The sequence below is a fragment of the Quercus robur genome, chromosome 11 (genome assembly GCF_932294415.1).
Source record: "Quercus robur chromosome 11, dhQueRobu3.1, whole genome shotgun sequence".
Lineage (NCBI taxonomy): Eukaryota > Viridiplantae > Streptophyta > Magnoliopsida > Fagales > Fagaceae > Quercus > Quercus robur.
Window position 1 is genome coordinate 40,600,793 of NC_065544.1, and position 23,179 is coordinate 40,623,971.

The 23,179-nt window shown below is 33.5% G+C and overlaps 2 protein-coding genes across 2 annotated transcripts; one reads left to right on the forward strand and one right to left on the reverse strand.

Moving 5' to 3' along the window:
* Positions 1 to 6,430: 6,430 nt before the first annotated feature.
* LOC126706139 (uncharacterized) lies at positions 6,431 to 10,622 on the forward strand. The gene is made up of 8 exons (XM_050405439.1): positions 6,431 to 6,750; positions 6,857 to 7,129; positions 7,874 to 8,166; positions 8,251 to 8,379; positions 8,856 to 8,978; positions 9,366 to 9,473; positions 9,972 to 10,150; positions 10,286 to 10,622. Exons 1-8 carry the CDS (start codon positions 6,588 to 6,590, stop codon positions 10,407 to 10,409), a joined length of 1,392 nt encoding a protein of 463 aa, XP_050261396.1. The 5' UTR covers positions 6,431 to 6,587; the 3' UTR covers positions 10,410 to 10,622.
* Positions 10,623 to 14,079: 3,457 nt separating this feature from the next.
* Positions 14,080 to 21,116, reverse strand: LOC126706016 (peptidyl-prolyl cis-trans isomerase CYP40). Its single transcript, XM_050405276.1, has 9 exons — positions 20,777 to 21,116; positions 18,249 to 18,749; positions 17,868 to 17,955; positions 17,702 to 17,754; positions 16,682 to 16,786; positions 15,946 to 16,021; positions 14,794 to 14,831; positions 14,598 to 14,669; positions 14,080 to 14,386 (listed from the first exon to the last, which is right to left on the reverse strand). Exons 1-8 carry the CDS (start codon positions 20,945 to 20,947, stop codon positions 14,616 to 14,618), a joined length of 1,086 nt encoding a protein of 361 aa, XP_050261233.1. The 5' UTR covers positions 20,948 to 21,116; the 3' UTR covers positions 14,080 to 14,386; positions 14,598 to 14,615.
* Positions 21,117 to 23,179: the final 2,063 nt, after the last annotated feature.

Sequence of the window (23,179 nt, forward strand, 5' to 3'; positions counted from 1 at the left end):
TCTTCATTAGACGAAGATCTGAATTTTTCTTAAATAAAACGGATCTACATCTTCATTCGATGTAGATCTGAATTTTTCTTAAATAAAACGGATCTACATATTCATTAGATGCAAATCTGAATTTTTCTTAATATAAAACAGATTTACATCTTCATTAGGTGTAGATTTGAATTTTTTAAATATAAAACAGATCTACATCTTCCTTAGATATAAATCTGAATTTTTCTTCAAAATAAAACGAATCTGCATCTTCCCTAGATGTAGATCTGAATTTTTCTTAAAATAAAATGGATCTGCATCTTCATTAGTTGCGAATCTGAATTTTTTTACCACAAAAACTTATTTGTATCTTCCTTAGATATAGATCTGATTTTTTTTTTTTTTTTTTTTTACATATGCAGATTTTGAAACAAAGAAAAAGATCATACATGATTGTGTTCATTGTTGTTTGTTTTGTTTGGTCCATGTAGCATGAAATTATTTTATGAATGAAATTCTCTTCATAAAAAATCTTTTTCATATTTCTGAACATATAAAAACAAATCTGACCTTTTACAAGTCAAAAACTATTTTTTTCTAAATTCTTAAAAATGGATCTAACCTTCTACAAATCAAAAAACCATTTTTTCAAAATTTTAAATACAGATCTGAAATTTTTTAAAAAACCTAAAGACTTTGTTTTAATTAAATAAAACAGATCTGATTTTTTACAAACCAAAATCAATTTTTTTACTCACAACAACAGATCTTATTTTTTAAAAACAAAGAAGAGGATACATCAATAAATTAACTTGTGTGATTTAGTTTTTGTCATATACAACATATCATTCATCTCATGCATAAAGGGTTACATAGGTCACAAGAACCTAGAAGATCATGGGTGTCTAACACCTTCTCATTTCATAACCTAGCCTCCAAATCTAGTTTCTTTGGATAGGTAAACTTAGGTCTTATCTTTGTCTTATTTTTGGGTAGATTGTAGGTGAAAATGCACTTTTGATCCCTACATTTTTGGTCAATTCCTATTTTGATCCCAAAATTGATTTTGTTACTAATGTCATCCCTAAAAAAAGAAAATCATTTTTAAAATGGTTCTTGCCGTCAGCCAACCAATGAAAAAATCCTACGTGTCTAACGGAATGCCCTACTTGCTGACATGGCGCTGACGTGGCCATCAAAAATATTATTAAAAAAGATTTTTGGCATTTTTAAAGGCCATGTCAGCATTTAAATTAATATAAAAAATGCTAGATCAAAGTATTTAAGCTAAATTAAAAAACAAACCTTAAGGCTTCGCTTGGGAGGAGGGAATGGAATGGAATGGAAATGAATGAAAAGAATCATTTTAGAATATTATTCCCTTCTCTTGTTTGGGAGTTTTAATGGAGAGAATGAAAAGTTCATTCTCTTGTTTGGGAGTTTAAGTAGAAGGGAATGGAATGGGTAGGAGGGAACACTCATTCCTCTCTATTCCCTTAAAACCTGAAATTTTCATTCCCCCCGAAATTAGGAGGAATTGGAGGGAATGGAATTAAATTTAATGATTTTTTTACTAAAACTCCCAAAATACCCCTGTATATTCAACTCTTTATTTTAAAATAGGGGTCTAATAGTAATATTGTAATAAAATGATTCCATTCCATTCCCTCCATGTGCTCCCAAACAAGATTACTTACATTCCATTCATTTTCATTCCTTTCCATTCTCTTATTATTATTTCATTTCCTTCCCTTATGAACTCTCAAGCGAAGCCTAAATCTAATTAAAAAATAAACCTTTAATTTCTTAATTTTAATTTAAACTGAAAATACAAATTTGATTTAGACTGAAATTTTAATTTCTCAATTCTCAATTTTAAAATTTTTTATCATAATCCTTTGCACTAAACCCCAATCCCAACCCCACGAACCCAAGTTACCCAACCCAACATCAAATTTTAATTTTCTTAGTCACCAACATCAAAGCATCAATTTAATCCCTCTCTCTACCCATTGTTCTCTCACTCTATGTCTCTTTGATTTCTCTTTGATCTGCTCCATAGCCAAACACCCATGGCCAAAGACAACAAGCTCCAAACCCAGAAACCCATGGCCAAAGACCCCAAGCTCTACCTCTCATGATTTCTTTTTAATTTCTCTTTAATTTAAACAATTTCTTTTCATTAGACCATTTTTTTTCATTAGCCCATTTCGAATTCATGATTTGGGTTTAGAGAGAGAGAGAACCCGTGATCTGGGTTTAAAGAGAGAGAGAGAGAGAGAGAGGGAGATGAGGAGATAAAGAGATGAGGCCGGTGGTGGTCTGGAGTAGATCGGGGGGAAGGAACCTTTGAACCCCTCTTTGACTTCGGCTTTTCTACTTCTCCATGTGCCAAGTAAGCCACCATGAATGGCGAAACCTCTCTCTACCTCACCCTCTCTTTTCCTCTCTCAAGCCCGATCCTAGCCATGACCAAAACCCTTACCTCCACCCCTTTTTCACCAATGCCGCCACCCCAAGCAGTGGCTCTCAAACCCATATGATTGGGTTGACGAGAGAGATGGTGGGTTTTGAGTGATGCGGAGTTTTTGATAGGCGATTGTTTGGGTGATTTGGTTGTGGATCTTGGACGATGATGCAGTCAGCTCCACTGTAACACTACCACCATAAAAAATATTGTATTAGGATAATAACTTTTGGTTGAATGTATAATTGATTTTTGTAGAAGAATTTGTGTACAAATTTTGGAATATTTTGGGTTTCTATTCTTTTGTTCTTGGGATTGAGAATTCTGGGTTTGTTGATCTTGTGTGTTCATGATCAATATGAATTTGGAATAGGAAATTGATAATTTGAATGTGAAATTTATGAGTTTATAGGTTTGTTGGAGATTGGTTGGTTGGTTGGATTTATTTCTTGTTTTTCTGATATTGATGGAGATTGGATTTGGTTGCTAGGTTTATTTCTTGGATTTAGGAAGAACATGAAGAACAAACTGTTATGTTCTTATGAAAAAATAATGAAAAGTAAAAAAATAATTAATTAATTAATTAAATTAGATTTAAGGCTTTTAAAAAAAATTAATTTATTTTTTGTTTAAATTTTCTGACATGGCTTTTTAAAAAAATTAAAATCCTAACATGTCATTAATAAAATGCCAAATAATTTTTTTAAATAATATTTTAATGGCCACGTCAGCTTCACATCAGCAAGTAGGGCATTCCGTCTGCCACGTAGGAGGTTTCCGTTAGTGGATTGACGGCAAGGACCATTTTAAAAATGATTTTCTTTTTCTAGGGATGACATTAGTAACAAAATCAATTTTGGGACCAAAAGAGAAATTGATCCAAAGTGTAGGAACCAAAAATGCATTTTTGCCTAAATTGTAACTAGGACCCAAAGCCTTGTAATTTTCAATTTACCAAATGTTTTTTTTTTAATCAATAAAGGAATTATTCAGTAATGTATTTTTGTATATAGTTTTTCTTATTTTTTGTATAAAAAATATGTGGCAACTCCACACCATTTACCCAAAAAGAAAGATGCCCTAAAAAGTACCCAACTCTCTTTTTTGAGAGGCACTTTTGCAGTCTCTCACATTTACCACTTTATTCCTTGTGTTTCCTTAGCCCACTTACTTCTTCTTTACCTCTTTTTACTCCCATGGGCTTGTTGCTAAATTCTTTGGGCTTCCTCGACCCTTTTACTACATCTTTACCTCTTATTACCATTTTGGGCTTATTGGCCATCATTCCAGCCATGCCTGCCAATTGAGTTTACTAATTTATTCCCTAGGCTTCTATAGACACTACATTTTGTACCTCTTACTACTCGGGCCCCCGTTCCCTAATGATACTCGAACTCTAAGGCCCAAGGCCATTTAGAGTCTAATTAGATGTTAAATTGACTAGAGGAGTGTTAAATTGGAAAATATAACCTTTTAAATGAGCAAGAATCTATTTTTGGAAAATTAAATGACCAAAGTGGCCCTCGACCTGTGTACGTGAGTCGCGGCCTGCGTATACGAGCTAAAGCCTGCGTACGCAGGCACATTCTTACATACGCAACTAGGGTTTCAAAAGCATATAAAAGGCAAGTTTTCTACAATAATGGCTGAGGTTTAGAATGAATCCCATATCATTTGGGAGCTGTTCCAAACCCCTTTTTTCAACTATAAAATGCCTTACATGGTACATTTCCAAAACACATAGAAATCCCACGGGAAAAACCTAAGATTCACTAGAAAATAGTTAATCAAAATAGAGTTTTTCACAAAACACCCTCAAGTCTTTTTTATTTGATTGGGACCTTTTTTGGCCCTAATCCTTTGAGTTTAAGATTACTAATCACTATTTTATTGAATTGTGATAGATTTGATTGAGGGGAATGGTCAAAAATAAGCCTAAGAGCTTTTGTTTTAAGGTATTTTTTTGAACTTTTCTTTTTCCTTTTTCTACCTCTAATATTTTCTTTAATTTGTTTCTTGGTTTTGTTTATGTTTGTTTAGATTAGTTTTAGGCTTTTTTTATGTTTTTTAGCATGTTAGGTTGCTAGATTTACGTTTTTCTATTTTGTTTGGTTTTTGCTCTGTTTCTATGTTAATTAGGTATTTTGTGTTTGTTTGTTATCACATGTTTAGATTAGGGTTTTTATGCTTGTTTCTTGCTTCGATGCCATGAACATGCATTCACATGCCCATTTATGATGTCATAGGTGCTGAGGTGCTGCGAGGTAAGTAAAGTAAGTCATGCATTCACATAAAAATTCATGTTGATTATTTAATCCTCCCTTGATATATGTGTATGAAGTTGATGCCTTATTTTGATTCATGATATGATATGCTTGCTGTCGTGCTTTGTTTGCTATTTTTCCTTGAGATGTATGATAGGGTGTTCAAATGTTAGATGTATGCTAGGGTTTCTTATTTGTGTTTAGGTTTGGCTCTCTATTGCTTTAAGGATGGATATGTGTTTTGGGATGAATGATGTCATGATTGTATGCTTAGATACATGCTAGTGTGTGCGTGCGTGAGTATAGATGCAAGTGTTGAACATGTTTTTAATAAGATTAGGACATAAGACACAATGATGGGCAATCTTGGGTGTCTAACACCTTCCCAAGAGCGTACCTAAACTCCGAACCCATACTCTAGTAGTAAGACCAAAGGTCTTTCCTCGAAAGGACGCTATATTCATGATTCCTAGACCATATAACTAGGTAGCGACTCCAACCCTTCTTTTCCCTTGCACCCATAGCTATCCCAACCCATTTACTTCTTCTTTACCTCTTATTATTCTCATGGGCTTACTACTTCATTCCTTGGGCATCCTCGGCCCCGTTTATTTCTTCTTTACCTTTTATTATTTTCATGGACCTGTTGGCTATCAATCCTGCCACTCCAACCCAATGGGATTGTTTCCTCATTTCTTTATCATTTTGCCCCTCATTTTCTTCTCATCTTCTTTATTGTTGAACTTCTTCAGTTGTTGGGCCTTTTGTCAAAAATTGGCATCAACAATTACCAAATAATGTGACTTTGCCAATAGTCTTGTAACTCAATTAGCATCTCCTAATATTTTCGACAAAGATATCTTAGGTTCAAATTCATATTCCTCCAACCCCAACTATTGAATTATAATTTTTTTTTTATAAAAAAGTGGTGATTTTTTTAAGTTACCTGAAAATCCATATTCAAATTAATAGACAATAAATTTAACAATATTTTTTGCTTTCACATCTAAAAGAATTATATTTTGACACCTATTTATTAGTATTAGAACACTCACATCAATTAATGTATAACAACATAAGAGGTAAATTTTGCACATTCAACTCCAAAAATCATTGACATCAATCCATGTAAACTTGTATAAAATAAGATCTTGTATAAAATAAGATGAGCTACACAGTTACTACTCACATGAAAATATACTTCTTTAGTCATATACACAAACATATATAAAGAGACTATTTGAGAGAGTAATAAAAAATTGATAAAGAAATAATATTTTAATGAAATGTAGTATAAAATAGATAATCTGATGTAGGTGTTCTTGTAGATTGGTTATGTAAAATAGAAAAAAAAAAAAAAAATTGAAGAAGAAGAAGAAGAAGAAAGATTGGGTAAAATATTATTTTAGTCCCCAAACTTCATTAAAATTTTGTTTTTTATACATAAATTTTAAAAATTTCTTTTTTTTATCCCTAAACTTTGGAAAGAGTGTTTTTCAATAGTTTAAAGACAAAAAAATAAAATATTTTCATAATTTAAGAATGAAATATGAACTTTGCAATAGTTTAAAGACGAAAAAAAAATATAAAGATAAAAACCAAATATTTAGTAAATTTTATAAACCAAAATTATATTTTATCTATTAAAATAAATTATTATATTAAAATAGACCGAAATTTTTAAAGCCGACTACTAGTGGGACTTGGGAGACAGTACTACAAGTCGTTTTGAGTTTCAGCTCTATTATCGTTATCACTCTTTCTCTCTCTGTGTTTTGGCATCTCACATTTCAAATTGAAAAAACCAGGAAACTCTACCCACTTCTCTTCCACTGTTCCACACTCTCATCTCTCATCGAAACTCCGGCGAAGATCAAATGGGCCCACCGAAGCCTCCGGCGACGAAGGCAGGCCGTACGATCTCTCAGGAGGCATTCGACGATCTGGTGAAGGAAAACATAGAAGATCTCGACATGGACCCCACTGAGGCTCTCCAAGACGCTATCCAAACCTTAACTCTCCAAGGCGTCGATCTGACTGGTCTGTTTGGTTCCCAAGAAAATATGCAAGGAAAAACAAAATGGGAATGAAAAAAAATCGAAATCTAATTTTGTAATTTTTATGAATGTATGTTGGTTGGTTGCAGGGATTGTCACGTGCGTTCCAGGAGAGGGTGGTGGAGTGAAGGCTAACCCTGTGATTCAGTGTTTGGATAGGCTGAAGCAAATTGGGCAGAAAGATTTGGATGAAATGGTGGAATTGCTTGACAAGCTCGCGGAGCTGTGTGGCGTTGAAGGATCAGGGAATGCGGCGATAGCAACTAAGAATGGGGGCGTGGAATTGGTTTGTTCAAAGATTCGAAGCGGGTGGGAGCGGGTTCTGGCTTCGGCTTTGAAGGCATTGGCATCACTTCTTCATGGTATAACAGTTAATAGTTAATGCAGTTTGTTTAATTGATTGTTTATAACTAATGTAGTAATGTTCTTATTGTTGCTTTGGTTGTGTATGTAATAAGCTTTTGCTGTGATTAGTCAAATGTTGGAGGTGATGTTGGAAAATTGCTAATGTTTTTTGGAGGAGTTGGTATGCACAGATAAGGTTATAAGATGGCTAAATGGTAATGTTTGGTGGGTATGCTTTGTCTTTTTTGTTCATTTTCTTGAAATGTATGATACCTTCATTTTGGTTTTTGGTGATTCAGATGGGTTTGGAGTCTTGAGATTTTTAAAATTAAGAAAGGTAGAAGGTAAGAAAAGAAAAGCAAGATAAAATGTGAAATGTCAGAACAGAAAAGAATGTTCAAATACAAGTGAGTGCAGAAATAATTGTTTGAGGTTATGTTTTTATTAGGTTAGTGAGTGCAGAAATAGTTGTACTTAACATATAGATTATCTACAAGACGTGGGATCATGATTTTCGATTTACACCAATTTTATAGCTTGTGGCATGATCGGATTGAATACTCTTGGTTTGAAAGTTTTACTCGGATAACATATACAAAGCTTTATATCGTGGTGTGAACGAAGTATGCATTAGCCAGTGGGTCAGGTATCAGTACACTAAGAAGTGAGATTAGCTTTTCTGAAATGTTGACTTTAAGGAGAAGAATATGTGGTTTGCTAAACTGCAGTCTTTCTTATGCGTTTATCTTTGTGATGTGCAGATCTTCAAAGTACAGAAATATTTCGGACTAGTGGTGGACCAACAACTGTGGTGTGTATCCTGAATGATAACTGTCAAAATGTAGACATCTTGAACAATGGTTTCTCTGTTGTTGCTGCGGCTTCAACTGGTAATGAGGTCCTCAAAGAGTCATTCATGGAGTTGAAAATTGGTGAGCTTATTATGCAAATACTGAGTGATCCAAGTGGGCTGAGTAAAGGCAGCATCCAAAGCTTATATGATGCCATACGTATTCTGTTGACACCTGATGATAATCGTGTTGTGGCTTCTCAAGTAAGTAAAGGATTTATAAAAAAGCATATCGAACTGAAGTGTAAGTGTTCCTAAAAGAAACTCTATGATGTATGCAAATGTCAGGTTTATGGTTATGCACGAAGGTTTGCAAAAATTGGAATTGCAAGAGCTCTAGTGGACTCACTACATGCAGGGCTTAGCTCACCTGGTCTAGTTTCTGCAAGCATTGCTTTGAAGGCCATTGCTGTCAATGTGAGTTTACCCAAATCTGACAAGATGCCAAAGTTAACTTGATGTCGCTTTAGCCAATGGTCTTTGAAATAAAAAGCATATCCTCTCCACATAACAATGGGTGGAAAGTTAGATCACAGGTTTAATCCTTATAACAGTGCATGAGTTGCCTTTATCATCAGAAAACCTAAAAAATGTAACCTTATTATAATATTTTCATGGCTTTAATTAACTCACAGTGTACTAGATTTTTACTTGCAAGCAAGAAAACGATACTGAGAGATGAGAGTTCTTTCTGGGAAGGTTTCTTTGTCAGTCGATTTTTCTTATGATAAATTGTAAAATTGGTGAATGATTTAGCAACAACCATGTCTCACTTATCATTAATTACGTCCTGTTTGGCAACTAACTAACACTGATTAGACAACTAAATATCTGTACAATATAGTATTGGCTTATTGGTTTTTTTTTTTACTCTTGATATTTTCTTAGTACAGGATGAGATATGTAAATCCATTGCTGAAAGTGGCGGTATTGATGCAGTTCTCCAATGCATTGATGACAGTGGTGAACAAGGCAACAAGGTTGTTGCTAGAGCTTGCTGTTCTTTGCTATCCAAGGTATGAAGTCAGAACCAACTTCTACAAGAGTTGTAGTTTTCATTTTCTTTATTGCAAGCATAATGTCAAGACCAAATTTTCATGGCAAATTTGGTGGAATGTTTCTGGTTTCAACTTTAAGTATTCAATCATGATGGTTTCTGCAAACTTAATTGGTGAAGAGTCATGGAATAATTCTCACCTTCTATGTGGTTAGTGTGCCTTATGGTGGAGGACCATTTCACCGTATGTAACCCAGAGGCCCAATTGGCCTTTAATGGAAACCAAAAGGAAAAGAATCCTCTATTCTAGATTAGCAAGTTAACATCTTTATTGCTTTGACTATTACTAGCATATTGCTGCTTGTTGATGCATTTTTGCACCCCTTTATGCGTCCTATGTGATTAGTTGGCAGGAAGTGACTCAAACAAGACTGCCATTGTTGAGAAGCGGGGTATGGATAGGCTAATCAAACTCTCTGCAAGATTTTCTGATGATCCTTCTGTCTTACAAGAGGTAAAGAAGCTGCAACTCTTGTCTTGTCCCAATGACTGCATAGTTATGGTACCTGTAATCAATTTGTAGTCCTCAAAATGGTGACTTCCAGTTCGTGTAAGGTCTGATTGGATGTTAGTTGTGCCTTCCTAAAAGCTTTCTGCGTTAGTCGCATCCCATGTTTTCTAATGCATGTTAGGCCTGGTATTATTCAACAGGCCAATTACGTACCAGTAATCACATGGTTCAAGCAACACCACTGTGTCAAAATGTTTTTCTTTTAACAGCAGAATACCTATGACTGCTTCATCCTTTTAAACATAATGCTTGGAAAGGTTGTACCCAAAACATTCATTAAAAAAAATGTACCCAAAAATATTTAGGATTTGATGCTTATGGACATCAGTTGTTACGATATCCTATTAACTGTGTTCACTGGTCTGATTAAACATTCATTTTTGTTACATACATGCATTTGAAGTGCTTGTTTTATTAACTAGCAATGTTCATCATGTACAGGTAATGTCTATTATTACTGTACTTTCCTTGAGATCACCAGAAAATGCAACTCGTGCCATTGAAGCTGGAGCTGGGGACCTCGCTATCCAAGCCATGGAGAAGTTCCCGGCAGCTCAACAAATGCAAAAAAACTCCTGTCTCATGATCCGGAATCTTGTAGCTAGGAGCCCAGAAAACAGGCAAGTATTTCTAATTATTTTATCTTTTTTCCATTCCTTTCCTTGGTCTCGATGGAGCTCTACATTCTGCTAGAACTAGTGGATTTTGACTTTGATAAAAGCATAATCTGTAAAACTAAACTTTTCATTGGACAGAACTCTTCTGCTTGGTAATGGTGTTGAGAAATACATAAGGAAAGCCAAGCAAAGCCACCAAAGTTGTAAAGATGCTGCAACTGATGCACTGAGGGATCTGGGGCTTGATGACTACAACTTGTAATCCATGGTTTAAAACACTGATGTTCCTCACATAGCCTCAATATTATTTGGCCATCAATTTTGTTAACCCTTTTGTCTTTGCTGTTTATGAGTGGCTGTTATGATGTGTATCCTAATGACCTCTGAGTTAGAGCATTCACCTCCGGTGCTATCTATTTTGCATTTCACTGAACATTAAATAAGTCTTTTAATGCAACATGATTGAGATTTTTTATATTTTGCTACAGTAACATATAAAAATAAATGTCCACGGTAGAATGTTGTAAATTCTTTTTATTCTCTCATTGTCTCTTTCTCTGACCGAACTCTCTCCCTCTCTCCTTTTTATTCTCTCTCAATGTGGTGGTGGTTGTTGTGTCTCAACAATTGGATTGCAGTGGGTTGGGATTGTGGTTGTGGTTGCGGTTATAGATTGGTGACCACAAACGGAGTATATTCCCTGATTTCCCCTACCTTAGTCAAGATTGTGAGTGGTGGTGGTTCTGGGGTTGCTGCGAGTCATAGGTTGTTGGCTCTACTAGAGTGAGTTTTAAGTCTTAAGTTGCAGTGGTTGACGGGTTTGAGTGACAATGCTGGGTTTGTGATTGGTTGTTGCTTGGCAGTGCTGGGTTGTGTTGTTGAGTGATGCTGGGTTTGTTGGTGGGACTCATTGTGTTCTAAGGGACTATTTTTCTTTTTTTCTTTTTTACATATACTTTTAAAGTTTTTTTTTTACCATTCTAAAATAAAATTTTGAACCCTGAAAGAAGCCTAATAATAAATCAATTTAACACCATACTTTGTCCTGGCCTTTTTAAACAGAAAGAAAAAATCTAACAACAAACCAATTTGATCTAAAATCTTATAAAAAAAAGAAATCCCAACAATAAAAATTAGTACTTTGCTGATCATGAATCTCAGGAAAAAAAAAAAGTTTTTTTCTAGAGATAATTATAACATGCTGTGGGGCACAATAGTTTGTGGGCTCGGCCCGCTCGTTTATGGGGAGTCCACAGGCCCCAAACTGAAGGAGGCCAGGGCCCAGGCTCAAAAATAGTAAGCCCAAAGTGGCCCGAAGATACAGCCGAGGACAGCTTAGTCCTCGGCAGACCCAAAGTCTCATTGATAAAAGTGGCACACAAGCAAACTTAAAATATCAGAAAATATCTCGGGGAAATAGTCCTTAATACCCTTCATTGATATGACATTGCACCTGACAGAGCCGGATTCTTAGGCTTTATTGACCATCTCCAACCATTTCGGGATTAGACTGACGGGACAAATATCTGTCCTGAAAAAGTCGACCCTACACGTGGACGAAGGACAACGAACGTAGGCTAGTATAAAAGAGAACGTAAGGTAACAAAGAAAGGGAGGAGGATCCCATCTCACTTCCTGGAAAAAACTCCAGGGATGAGAAGGCCCGGACAATATATGTACACCACCACGGAAAACCCATCGCCGGGTAACCGGAGAAAAACATTAGTGCTCCTCGGACCTGATCCGAGGAGCCCAACCCCTCAAGTTACAAAACTGTGGGGCTTGGATATCCAGGCTGAACCCTTTTCTTATATGAGTTCCCTAAAATCCGGTGTGGACCAACGCCCTGTGACCAAACGCTAGCCTTTCAAGCCCACTCTCTACAAATTTTATTGTGAGGGATCCATCACGCGCGAGCCCAACGTCATTGTTGGGCCATTTGAGAATCGTGTCCCTACACATGCTACTAATCTCATAGCTCGAATCATTTTCCCACTAGATCTCCAAACACTTCGTACATGGGAACATGTCAATTCAGTTACAAAACCTTTAGCTAAAAAAAAAAAAAAAAATTTAAGTGGGTAGTAAAATGTAAACACTAAGGATCTGTTTAAATACTACTTAATTTACTGAAAACTGAAAATAAAAAATAATAATAATAATAAAGTTATTGTTCACGCGTGGGTTACTGTTCATGTCCCGTAAATAGTGCAAGAGGTGCTGGAAAAAAAAAAAAAAACAAAACAAAAACAAAAACAAAAACCACAAAGGCAGGAGAAATCATTACTATATACTAAAAGTCAGAAAAAGAAGATTAGTGGGCAGTATAGTATAAACACTAAAAGACAATAAAGTATGAGATAGTGGAAGTGAAGCATGAGACATTGAAGAGTGAAGACAAATTTTTTTTGTTTATTTAATGATTGTATTATTGTGATGTGTTCTTACTAGAACAATGCAAACGGCACAACAAGGATTCTTCTTAATGGATTACAAAGACCAATAAGTTGTCAAAGTTGAGTTCAATTGTTCAATAAAAGAATTGAAAATACTAAAGACAAAAACTAATAAATAATAAATTAAAACATTCTAAACAATAATAATTAAAGTTCGCTTAACAACAATAATTAATAACTTTATCATAGTACAAGATAATAGATGATTTCCATGATTTAATTTTAGCAACACTAATCTTCATTATACTAAGAAAAAATATATCCAATGAACTTTATCATTTATAATCTTGTTGTACTATGGATAAATTTTTTATAAGGAAATCATGTTTACCATAAGATTCATTATTTGAAAGAACTCATGTTAACTTGAAAAATCTTCCTTCAAATCATGAGTTACGAAAGATCTCATCTTATTGCCCTAATGATCAAGATGAAATATTATTTACAAAGAAATTCTTGTCAATCTCTTCAACACGAATTTGAATGAGCCCCTAAAGAATATTTTATGAACCTCCAATGAATATCAAGTTTCATTATTGGTTAACTGAGTTTGTTGAAACAGAAGGAATATTTTAATATGATGTATCCAAAATAAAAGATAGGATGTAAGGAGTATTTTAAAACTAGTAATATAAAATAGATAAAATGACTTTTTAATGAGTTAAAATACTTTTTACATGTAATATTTCGTAAACACCTCATAGAATGAGAACTTTATTTTTTCCCATAATTTTGCTATGTTCTTCCGGCATGTCTTACGTGTAAAACAAAATGCATTTAGCCATTGAAATTGTGAAGGATTTAAATACTCCAAAAGCTCTTCCAGGTTGCAATGACTTTTGGAATGGTAATACAACTTTTTTTTGTCTTTTTGAGAATCCAGGTAGTACTAAACTTCGGGTTTTGTTATCTTAGTACACTAATGATACAAATTAATGAGTATTTAATACTTCATTAAATAAAATTTTCCATATCCCCAAAACAAAGTTAAATTGTAACAACTAGAAGAAAAGCACATATATTTTTAGAATTTTTATGTGCAAACCAAAAAAAATTTACTAATGCCTTATTTTTTTTACTTTGAGAAGCGTAAGTTGCAATTTGTAATTGAATATTTGAAATTCATCAAGAGCCTTATAATTCAATAGCATGACTTGATTTTCTTTGTAAAAATCAAGATTCAAATATCTCATTCCCTACTTATAACAATTAACAATTGAATTATCAAAATAAACAATATTTATAAAATCTCTTAACTCGTGTCCTTAAAGACATTTTTTAACAATATACTATATTTATGAATCATCTTTTTGCTTACTATGTTCCCAAAATACTTGGCCTTTAGTGCATCATACTGTCAGCCAACGAATCCAACCCCCAAAACACATTTGACGTGTCTTTTTCTTCTTTTTTTCAGATTGGGAATTTAGCATTAATAAGAAGAGAAAAGCAGCAGCAGCAAAAACACATTAAACAGGAGGGGAGGAACCAAAGGTCCAAAAAACCAATGATAAATATGTTTGCATGAAAAGTTGATATGGCAAACAGAACCACCCAAAAAAGCATCTCAAGTCAAGCCTGTAAACTTTGTCCAATGTTTTATGCATACAAAACTCTCTTCAGGTTAAATTTTCATTTAGTGAACAATTCACCAGTGCAGGCCTGTTCTATAATATGGCTGCAATACTGACAAGAAAAATCTATGAATTGGTTCAGTCCTCAATTTTGTACAATTGTATTGGTGTGAGAGATTTGGTTATTTTCATTGGCTCCCTGGAAGAACCTGAAAAGAAAGGATCAAGTTCATTAGGAGGAAGTACAAAGACATACAAGTAGCACCTAAAGAAGGGCCAGCTAAATGTGAAATTAAAAATTAACACGAAAAAATGAAGCTTTTATCCATTCAATTGCATGCAGCCTATGTCACAAAAATCCTTGTTGCCAGTCATAACATCAAATAATAAAAGAATAATTCTAATAGGCTTTTAACATACCAATTGAATGCCAATCTGCTATTGGAACATCTTGCCGTATGCCTTCCTCTCCAGATCGCGTCTATCAGAAATCTGCAACAGTTATTTAACATTCAGAATCTCATTCCAATGATTCAGAAAAAAAAAAAAAAAAAAAAAAAAAAAGTTATTCCCCATCCAGACATATTATAGCTTGCTTTAATTTTAATGTACTAACCTTCCTCTTAGCAGCAGCAAACTCTTTCTTTATTCCAGCTGAGAAAAACAACAGTTACAAATAGGCTTTCAGAAGAAAACATATGTAATTTTACTATTTATTTACCTTAAATATTGAACAAATAGTAAATATTCACAAAATCCAAACATAATACTCCCTTTCACAAATCACAACTTTATGTTTGAGACTTACTTGGATCAAATGCACATAGATATTCAAATGTAATATCCAGAATGTTCAAACCAAAAACAGTATAAATTTTATTTTACAAACAATCAAAAAAATATATGTGCTGATCTATAAAGCACTTAGGATCCATTTGGTTGGAGAAATGAAAAAGTGGGAGGATGGAAAATTAGTGGGAGGATAGAAAAGATTTAGTTTTCTCTTGTGCGTTTTTGGTTGAAGGGGTGGAAAAGTGGGAGACTAGAAAACTCTTATGTTTGGTCGAAGAGAAAAGTGAGAGGATAGAAATTTTAATATATATAAATTGACTCTTATGCCCTTATTACATAATAGGTAAAAAATAAATTTATTTATACTCATTAAATAATATAAAAATTAATACATCACACATATAAATTTATATTATTTTTCTTTGTTATTATATATAATATAATCTTTTCATCAAAAAATATATAATATAATCTAATATATATATATATAATATATGTAGTACTATTCAACACAAGTAGTGGGCAACGCAAGTACTATTCAACAAAATCTGTGAAGAGTCTAGAATGAAGAAGCGCAGAAGAATGAAGAAGCGCAGAAGAATGAAGATTGATGAGAGTTATTGGGTTAAGTGGAGGTAGGTGAGAGCAAAAAAGGTTGGAGTAGATTTGTATTTTACACATCAGGCATTTTCATCCCTCTTTTCTCTCCATTTCGGAGAGAAAAGTTTTGCGTGGGCCCGGGTGGAAAATGCCTGGGCCTCACCTATAAGTTTTCTTTTCCCTCTTCCCAACCAAACAACACACAAACCCATTTTCTTTCCAAAGTTTTCCATCAACCCTATTTCCCCTCAAAACAAACACTCCCTTAACTAAATATCTAGAGACAAACTTCTAAAAGTAGTAGTCATCAAGCATTAAGATTACGATGTCCGACCAAAAAATAAAAGAGTATGATGAATTCTGAAATATCACTAACCATCATTTGGCTCCAAATCCAATGCCTTCTTGAAGCTTTCAACAGCAGCATCAATGTCATTAAGTGCCATATATGCCTGATAGATCAGGAGGACAATTCAATTAGTTAGAATAATAAAAAGATGCAACATATTTGTGAAGATATCATCCAAGAAGAACGGAGGGTAAAAAATGAAATTAGGGAAAACTTATGCAATCCTAAAAAAATTGTGGCCAGCCAAGCAGACAGAAGATATCTGAAATCAAGTACTTCTACTTCTAAAATGATGCATTGTTTAGGCATTTCAAATGCTTATAGACAGAAATGATAAAAAGAATAACAAAAAGATGCAACATATTTGTGAAGAGATATCATCCAGGAAGAATGGAGGGTAAAAACTGTAATTAGGGAAAACTTAGGCAATCCTAAAAAAATTGTGGCCAGCCAAGCAGACAGAAGATATCTCAAATCAAGTACTTCAACTTCTAAAATGATGCATTGTTAGGCATTTCAAATGCTTATAGACAGAAATGATAAAAAGACACATTTAAGAACAAATTTTTTAAACTCATGAACAAAAATAAAACTTTCAAATGAGGAAACAAGGCATAAAAGGAAGGTGCTAAGCTTGGGATTTACAGAGGTAAAAGCATAGAATAAGCATCTGAACAGACATACATGACAGGCTCAGACCAAATATAATTAAAAGTGCCCGTCCTTTTAATGATGCAAGTCCTTACTGAAGGAAGATACCTACCTGACCCTGGCGGAACAAAGCTTTCACATTGTTATCTCCATCACGCATTGCAAATTCTGTGTCTAGCAATGCTCCTTTCAGATCCCCTAACTTCAACTTACAAGCCTAGAGCAACACACAGCATCAACTGGTAAGTAGACAAAAGCAGCTTTGAAATGGAAAACAAAGAGGAAGAATCACATAATATAAGGGACTTTAACAGAGAAAGGATTACAGGAAATATATAAACAAAATCGATCATAGAGATATATCATCTAAAGAAAAAGTTAAAAGGCTTTTAAAAAATTTACCGCATAATAAGTGATTTTTTTTTTTTTTTTTGAGATAAATAATAAGTGATTAAATGTTTAATAGACATACATAAAAATATTTATATTATCATACACATGTACGTCTAGATGCTAACCCACCCAGATTCATATCATATCATTAAAAAGCAGAAACTTATATCGAGTTCAACTCTCTGATAACTTTTTGTACATGATTTTTTGAAATAAAAGGTTGAGACACAACCATCAATAGCTCCAACAGTGTGCAGTTTGCTGGTCTTTTTCTACATATCCTTGAAAATATTCTCTCCCTTCTTAATGCTCTTTATCTACATCTCAATAATGTATAGGAACAGAGGAAAAGTGCAGAGGCTTGTCCTTAGCTATAATATCATATTTCAGTTCATGGTTTCATGGACTTTTGTACTTAATGCACTTGATTTATTTTTGTCCCTGATGTATTCTTCCTGCATACTCAGGTGACACCCTTCTTCTTTTTTAATATATTTTTATTACTTAAAAAAAATAATAAAAAATAAAAATAAAAAAAGAAGAAGAAGCTATAATATCATTTTCTACAAATTAGCAGGAATCCATGTACAATATTGGCCCAGGTTAAATAGGCATAGGTAGATATTATTATTTTGACAAATATTTCCACTGTTCATTTTGGGTCTACTTTTCATTTCAATTTACAGTAAGCAGCTCAATCATCTGTAAAAACAATCAAATGGTAAAAGGAATGACTTACAGAGCTGTTAGTGAAGACTTGTGACTTTGCCTTTCTCAAACATGAACTCTTCTCTGCAGTCCCAAGAAATAAAGCATAAAATTAGAACAGAGGCATGGAGAATTGATAACATTTTCACAACATCATCAAGGCATAAATAAACAATTCGACAAAAGTGATAGCTCACCTTCATCAATCCCTTCTTTCTCCCAGCACACATCCAGATAGCGTAAAGCCTTCCGATACTTTTTAAGAGCCATCTTAAAGTCTTGTTTCTGTACATGGGAATTATTAATGTGTTGTAAATACCACAAATAAAAACTTCTTTCACCAAATTTCTTTCCCACCCTAAGGATTTAAATTTCAACTAAAAATTTCTCTGAAGTATATGTCAGGTTAAAAAAACATTAACCTGCAATTTTGTTTGATTAGTGAATTACACATGCACCTAGGGTTTCAGGAACATATGACACTACCCTCCACCCACGGTTGTGAGGGAAGGAAGTGTCATTTGAGCTAGGGGCCTAGGGCTCGTTAGCACTTGAAATGCAACCATTATAAACATTACCTTGTAATGTTCATTGCCAAAAGACTTAACAGAATCAACAGCATTCATCCACCAGGAGAGCTCATTAGGACTATCATCAAGGTCAACTGGCCAATCAGGATAAGTATCACCGTCTTTGAAAAAATTACATATTCCATCGTCCTCCCCCTCAGGAATTTCTCCACAATCCACAATCACAACATGAGCAGTAGGATAATCTCCATCATCAGCTGTAACATGCTCAATTGATCGTACCACTCCCATTCCTTTAGCTACCTTCCCAAACACAACATGTTTTCCATCCAGATGAGAAGTGCGAGTTGTTGTGATGAAAAACTGAGACCCGTTTGTGTTAGGACCAGTGTTAGCCATAGATAACATTCCTTTCCTTTCATGCTTTAGTTCAAAATTCTCATCTTCAAACTTCAAGCCATAGATAGATTCTCCCCCAGAACCATCACCGGCAGAGATATCTCCACCTTGTATCATAAAGCTTTTAATAACACGATGAAAATGGCTTCCCTGAAATGACAATTTTCATATATTGAAAACCAATTAAGATAAGCATCACTGAGCTCTTCCAAAGACAAATACAACCAGCCACAGAAATATATTAAGCAGTTTGGAAGGAAAGATAATAAGGTCATTTTTCTAGTGAATGTCAACAATAAGAAGCTCTAACTCCCCATATTAACTGATATATTGCCCACACTTCTTAACCAGAAGAAACTAAACTAGAAAAATGGGGACTCTTTTCTTGATTTTTTTTTTCTCGTTGGCTAGACATGATGTTAATTTATGATACCTAATACCTTCCATGACCCAACCCATCTCTCTACAACTAACAATATGTTTGGAAGTTTATAAAGGAAATGGAAAGATTTGGAAGGATAAATTATAAAGGAATGAGTTTTTTAAGGCATGTAGGAGTATATAAAGATGGAATGGAATTTTGAAAGAAATATATAATTTCACTACTACAGTTCTTGATATTTCATTGAAAATTTTATGTTTTCAAGGACGTCCATAACAAATTCCCCGCAGTTAATGAGGGGAACAAAACATTCCGCCTAATTTTAAATAATCCAAACAACTCCATTCCTTTCCACCGTTCAACAGTCCATCCAAAACACACTGTAAGTCTAGCCCATATTAAATATCACTAGTGCATATTAAGCATGAAACTTATTGAATATCACCAGTGCATATTAAGACCAGGAATGTGAAAAGCTATAGACAACCAGCCTAAAACTCAGTTATTACTTGCCAGGGCCTCATTCAATCACATCCATTATTTCACAATTTTTACACACAAATTCAAGCTTTAGAGCAATCACAGCACATTGCGACAAACAGTCAGTCATTCCTCATATGTTGATAATTGCTTGTGTTATGGAAGGCCAAGACCTGTTTCTCTAAACTATAGTTGGAAAAGGTTAAAAAATAATTTCCCAGGTACGTACTATAGTTGAAAGGAAGTTCCATTATTTCCAAAAATTTACACCTTCCATCCAAAAGTACACGGCTTGTGTCCAGTGTCCAAATTCACTGAACATGTCCATGTTCGTATCCCAACATGTTCATTGGAACTGAACACGGGAGACACAAGCTCTTCCCCATCTAAAAAAGAGTTAATAATAATTCAAAACCAAGAATGACATCAGATATTAAGAGTCCATTTGTGCATTAAAATTTGTGAGAAATCATCATAAACAGAAGCAGAATCGAATTACATCTTTCTACAGAAGCTAAGAATAATGTACTTAAATTATTATCAAGGGCATCAGCGTCTTTTCAAGGACAAAAGAAATACCGACTTTTCCATCATTCCTATATAGCACGAAGATGTACAGACACAAATACCCTCTCAATCAATTGTGAAGGTACCAGCTACCAACCAGAACATCCATCACCATCTTTCTCAATCACACAGGACAACCCCGTCATTTCATCACTAACCAGAAAGCTCAGTTTAGCCCAAGTGCATGTACCAATTTATCAAAAAGATACATTTACAGATTTACTTCACCAAAGAAAAAAGGTGCCGTTAATGTGTGCCGGGCACGCATTAATTATTCATTTTGAAAAAAAATTTATGAAAAATTAAAAAAATTATCACGACTGAATTATTTTTTCGTTTTTTCATAAAAAATTTCCTAAAATGAATTACTAATATATGACCTACCACACGTGAGTAAATCCGAAAACCCAATTACATACATTAGATGTACACCAAAAAAGAAAACACATACATAAACATTCATATGAAACACATACGTATATAACTTTTTTTTAATATAAAAAACATACATATAGTCACAAATAGCCTTAAATAAATTCACCAGCAAACAAAAACCCATTAAAGCATCAGTTTTTAGTCCATGATCAAGGACACGAATTTTCTTCACTTTCTTCCATGATCAAGAATACCCAGTTGGTTATATACCTAATACACACATACATCATGCACATAGATATATTGTTTGCGTGTTCATCCAAAAAAAAAAGGATATATTGTTTGTGTGTGAAGAAAGAAAGAGAAAGAAGACCTTGTAATGAAGTGGGACACCAGTGTTGGGACCAATGCCTTTCTCACCAGTGCAGAGAGCTCTGAAGTTCTCAACAGTTTTGGGCACCACATCGTTGTAAAGCTCCACAACTATCCTCCCTTCTAGCTCTCCTCCTATGCTTATGTCCAGAAAACACCTTGGCCTACCCATATCTCTCTCTCTCCTTAGTGTTTCTTTCCAGACTCTTCCCTGGCTTATAGTAGAGAACGAGAGAGAGAGAGTGTGTCTGAGTGAATGAAACAATGAAAGAACCCCTAGTAAGTGTGGTTGGGTTAGTATTTATATACTTCTCTGGAATCTGCCAAAAAATTTCAAACACCTCGGTAGTTCAACAGTTTATTGAAGGAGGCCCAGTTGTTGTTTTGTTTACTTTCTGCTGCTGTTGTGTTTTTACTTTTTATCTGACTCGCTAACGTTAGTCGTATACGGTAAACGATTTTTTTTTTTTTTTTTTTCAGATACCCTTTGTCTCTTGCCCACGTTTTCTTTCTACTCCCTATACTTTTTCAAATTTGCACTTACTATTTAACTCCCTATATTGTTAGGAAATCTAAATAACACCCTTGTCCTTATTTGAATATTAATAATAATAATAATTGAACAAAATTTGGCTATAAACTTAGTAATAGCTTAAAGTTACAACTTTCATTAAAAACAAATTAGCATGGCTACATATTTTGAAAATCTAACTATAGAACTGCATATTACTTATGCTCTTAACACACATGTCAAATTTTGTGTAAATCAGATGTTATTTACTATATGATCCATAAACTTATTTTTTATGCATAATTTTATACTATAAAAACTTGCAATTTAAACAATTGATTGATGATATAGCTATTAATTTTTAATTTTTTGAAAATTTTGCAAACATGAAGGATATAAAAAGAAAATGTAATCTAATAGTGGATTTGTCAAAATTCACATCTAATAAAAAGATATTGAGTGAAAAAGTATGTAACCAAATTTTGTCCATAATAATTTAGACATGTAATGAATCTTTTAACCTACACAAATATTTTAAAAAAATTTATTTGACAAATTGTGACGTCGCTTGCAATTTTACAAAAGCTCATTATTAACATCATTTTTATTAAACCAATTACAGCATATTAATTCAACAATTACAAAAGATTTTGTATTTTTAAACATATTACTTTAAAATATGGTGAATCAAGCTCCATTTTTGAGCTAATTAGGTCTGATTTAGGTTATTCTCAACCCATATTCATTATTAATAATTTGGAAAATTTTGGGTTGAACTAATTTGGAAAGCTCCTTCATCTTTATTCGTATTTTTCAATTTTAAATAAATAGATCATTTTCTTAATTATTGGATTATATATATGACTTTTTTTAGAATATATATATATATTAAGAGAATTCAAAAAGTTAGTTATTGTCTCTTTCACTGTTAAAAATACCTCTAATTTAATTTACTTATCATTATTTCATGGGGTTAAAATAGTAACTTGAAAAAAAATTAATAATATTCTTATAAAAGAAAAACTACCCCACGTCCTTTACTCCTAAAAATAAAATTCCTGCTAAAAAGTTCCTACCTACTTCCACCACCCCACATTCCTATAACTTAAAAATAAAAACTACCCACATTTACTAACAAAAGGGGGTAAAAAATATCCATTCCCAAGTTATATCAAAAACACAAAAAAAAAAAAAAAAAAAAAAAAGAGCCTCATCTCGCGCTTGTGATAAGGCTTTTGCCAATTTCCTATACAGGTAGAATTTGTGATAGATCATAAATGAATCATAGCTGATTCGTTAACAGGTGCTGGCCGACACCTGTTAAAAAAGTCCTTTATATATATATATATATATATATATATATATATATATATATGAGTTTTCTTTTCTTTTTTTGAGAAAGATATGAGACTTATTTGATTGCTTTGTTTTAAGTGGAAAAACTCTCCTTTATGTTAACCTTATCCTTATGTCATAATTATGTTGGGATTGATGTATTTGGTTTTTCTCGTATATAATAGTTACCAATACAGTATTTGTTTATTTTAAACAAGTCAACAAAGTTTTCTTAATATTTCATCATAATTAAATAAGTGAAAACTAAGAGGTTGGATCAACTATTTTTTAATGCAATTAGTGGACTGGTTTGAGTAATGGTTTTCATCTTTTGTAGAAAAAACAAAACAAAAATGAAAAATCATAAAACCAAAAAGTTATCTTCTTCTGTCTTTTCTTTTCTTAAATGCACATTGTTATTATCGCCCTAAAAAAACTAATATATATACTTGCACTAAAAAAAATTATTGAATATTTCGAGAGTATCATAAATGCGTATTCTTCCCTCTCATATAAGTTATGAGTTCCATCATAAATGTAATTAGTGTGACCCAATTA

What these genes read in the sequence shown, in the direction of transcription:
- LOC126706139 (XM_050405439.1), top strand. Translation starts at nt 6,588, where the DNA reads ATGGGCCCACCGAAGCCTCCGGCGACGAAGGCAGGCCGTACGATCTCT. An exon ending in GCTGTTCTTTGCTATCCAAG is followed by an intron (nt 8,979 to 9,365) that starts GTATGAAGTCAG and finishes CTATGTGATTAG; the next exon opens with TTGGCAGGAAGTGACTCAAA. An exon ending in ATCCTTCTGTCTTACAAGAG is followed by an intron (nt 9,474 to 9,971) that starts GTAAAGAAGCTG and finishes CATCATGTACAG; the next exon opens with GTAATGTCTATTATTACTGT.
- LOC126706016 (XM_050405276.1), bottom strand. Translation starts at nt 20,947, where the DNA reads ATGGGTAGGCCAAGGTGTTTTCTGGACATAAGCATAGGAGGAGAGCTA. An exon ending in GAAAGAAGGGATTGATGAAG is followed by an intron (nt 17,755 to 17,867) that starts GTGAGCTATCAC and finishes TTGGGACTGCAG; the next exon opens with AGAAGAGTTCATGTTTGAGA. An exon ending in GGATTTGGAGCCAAATGATG is followed by an intron (nt 14,832 to 15,945) that starts GTTAGTGATATT and finishes TGTTTTTCTCAG; the next exon opens with CTGGAATAAAGAAAGAGTTT.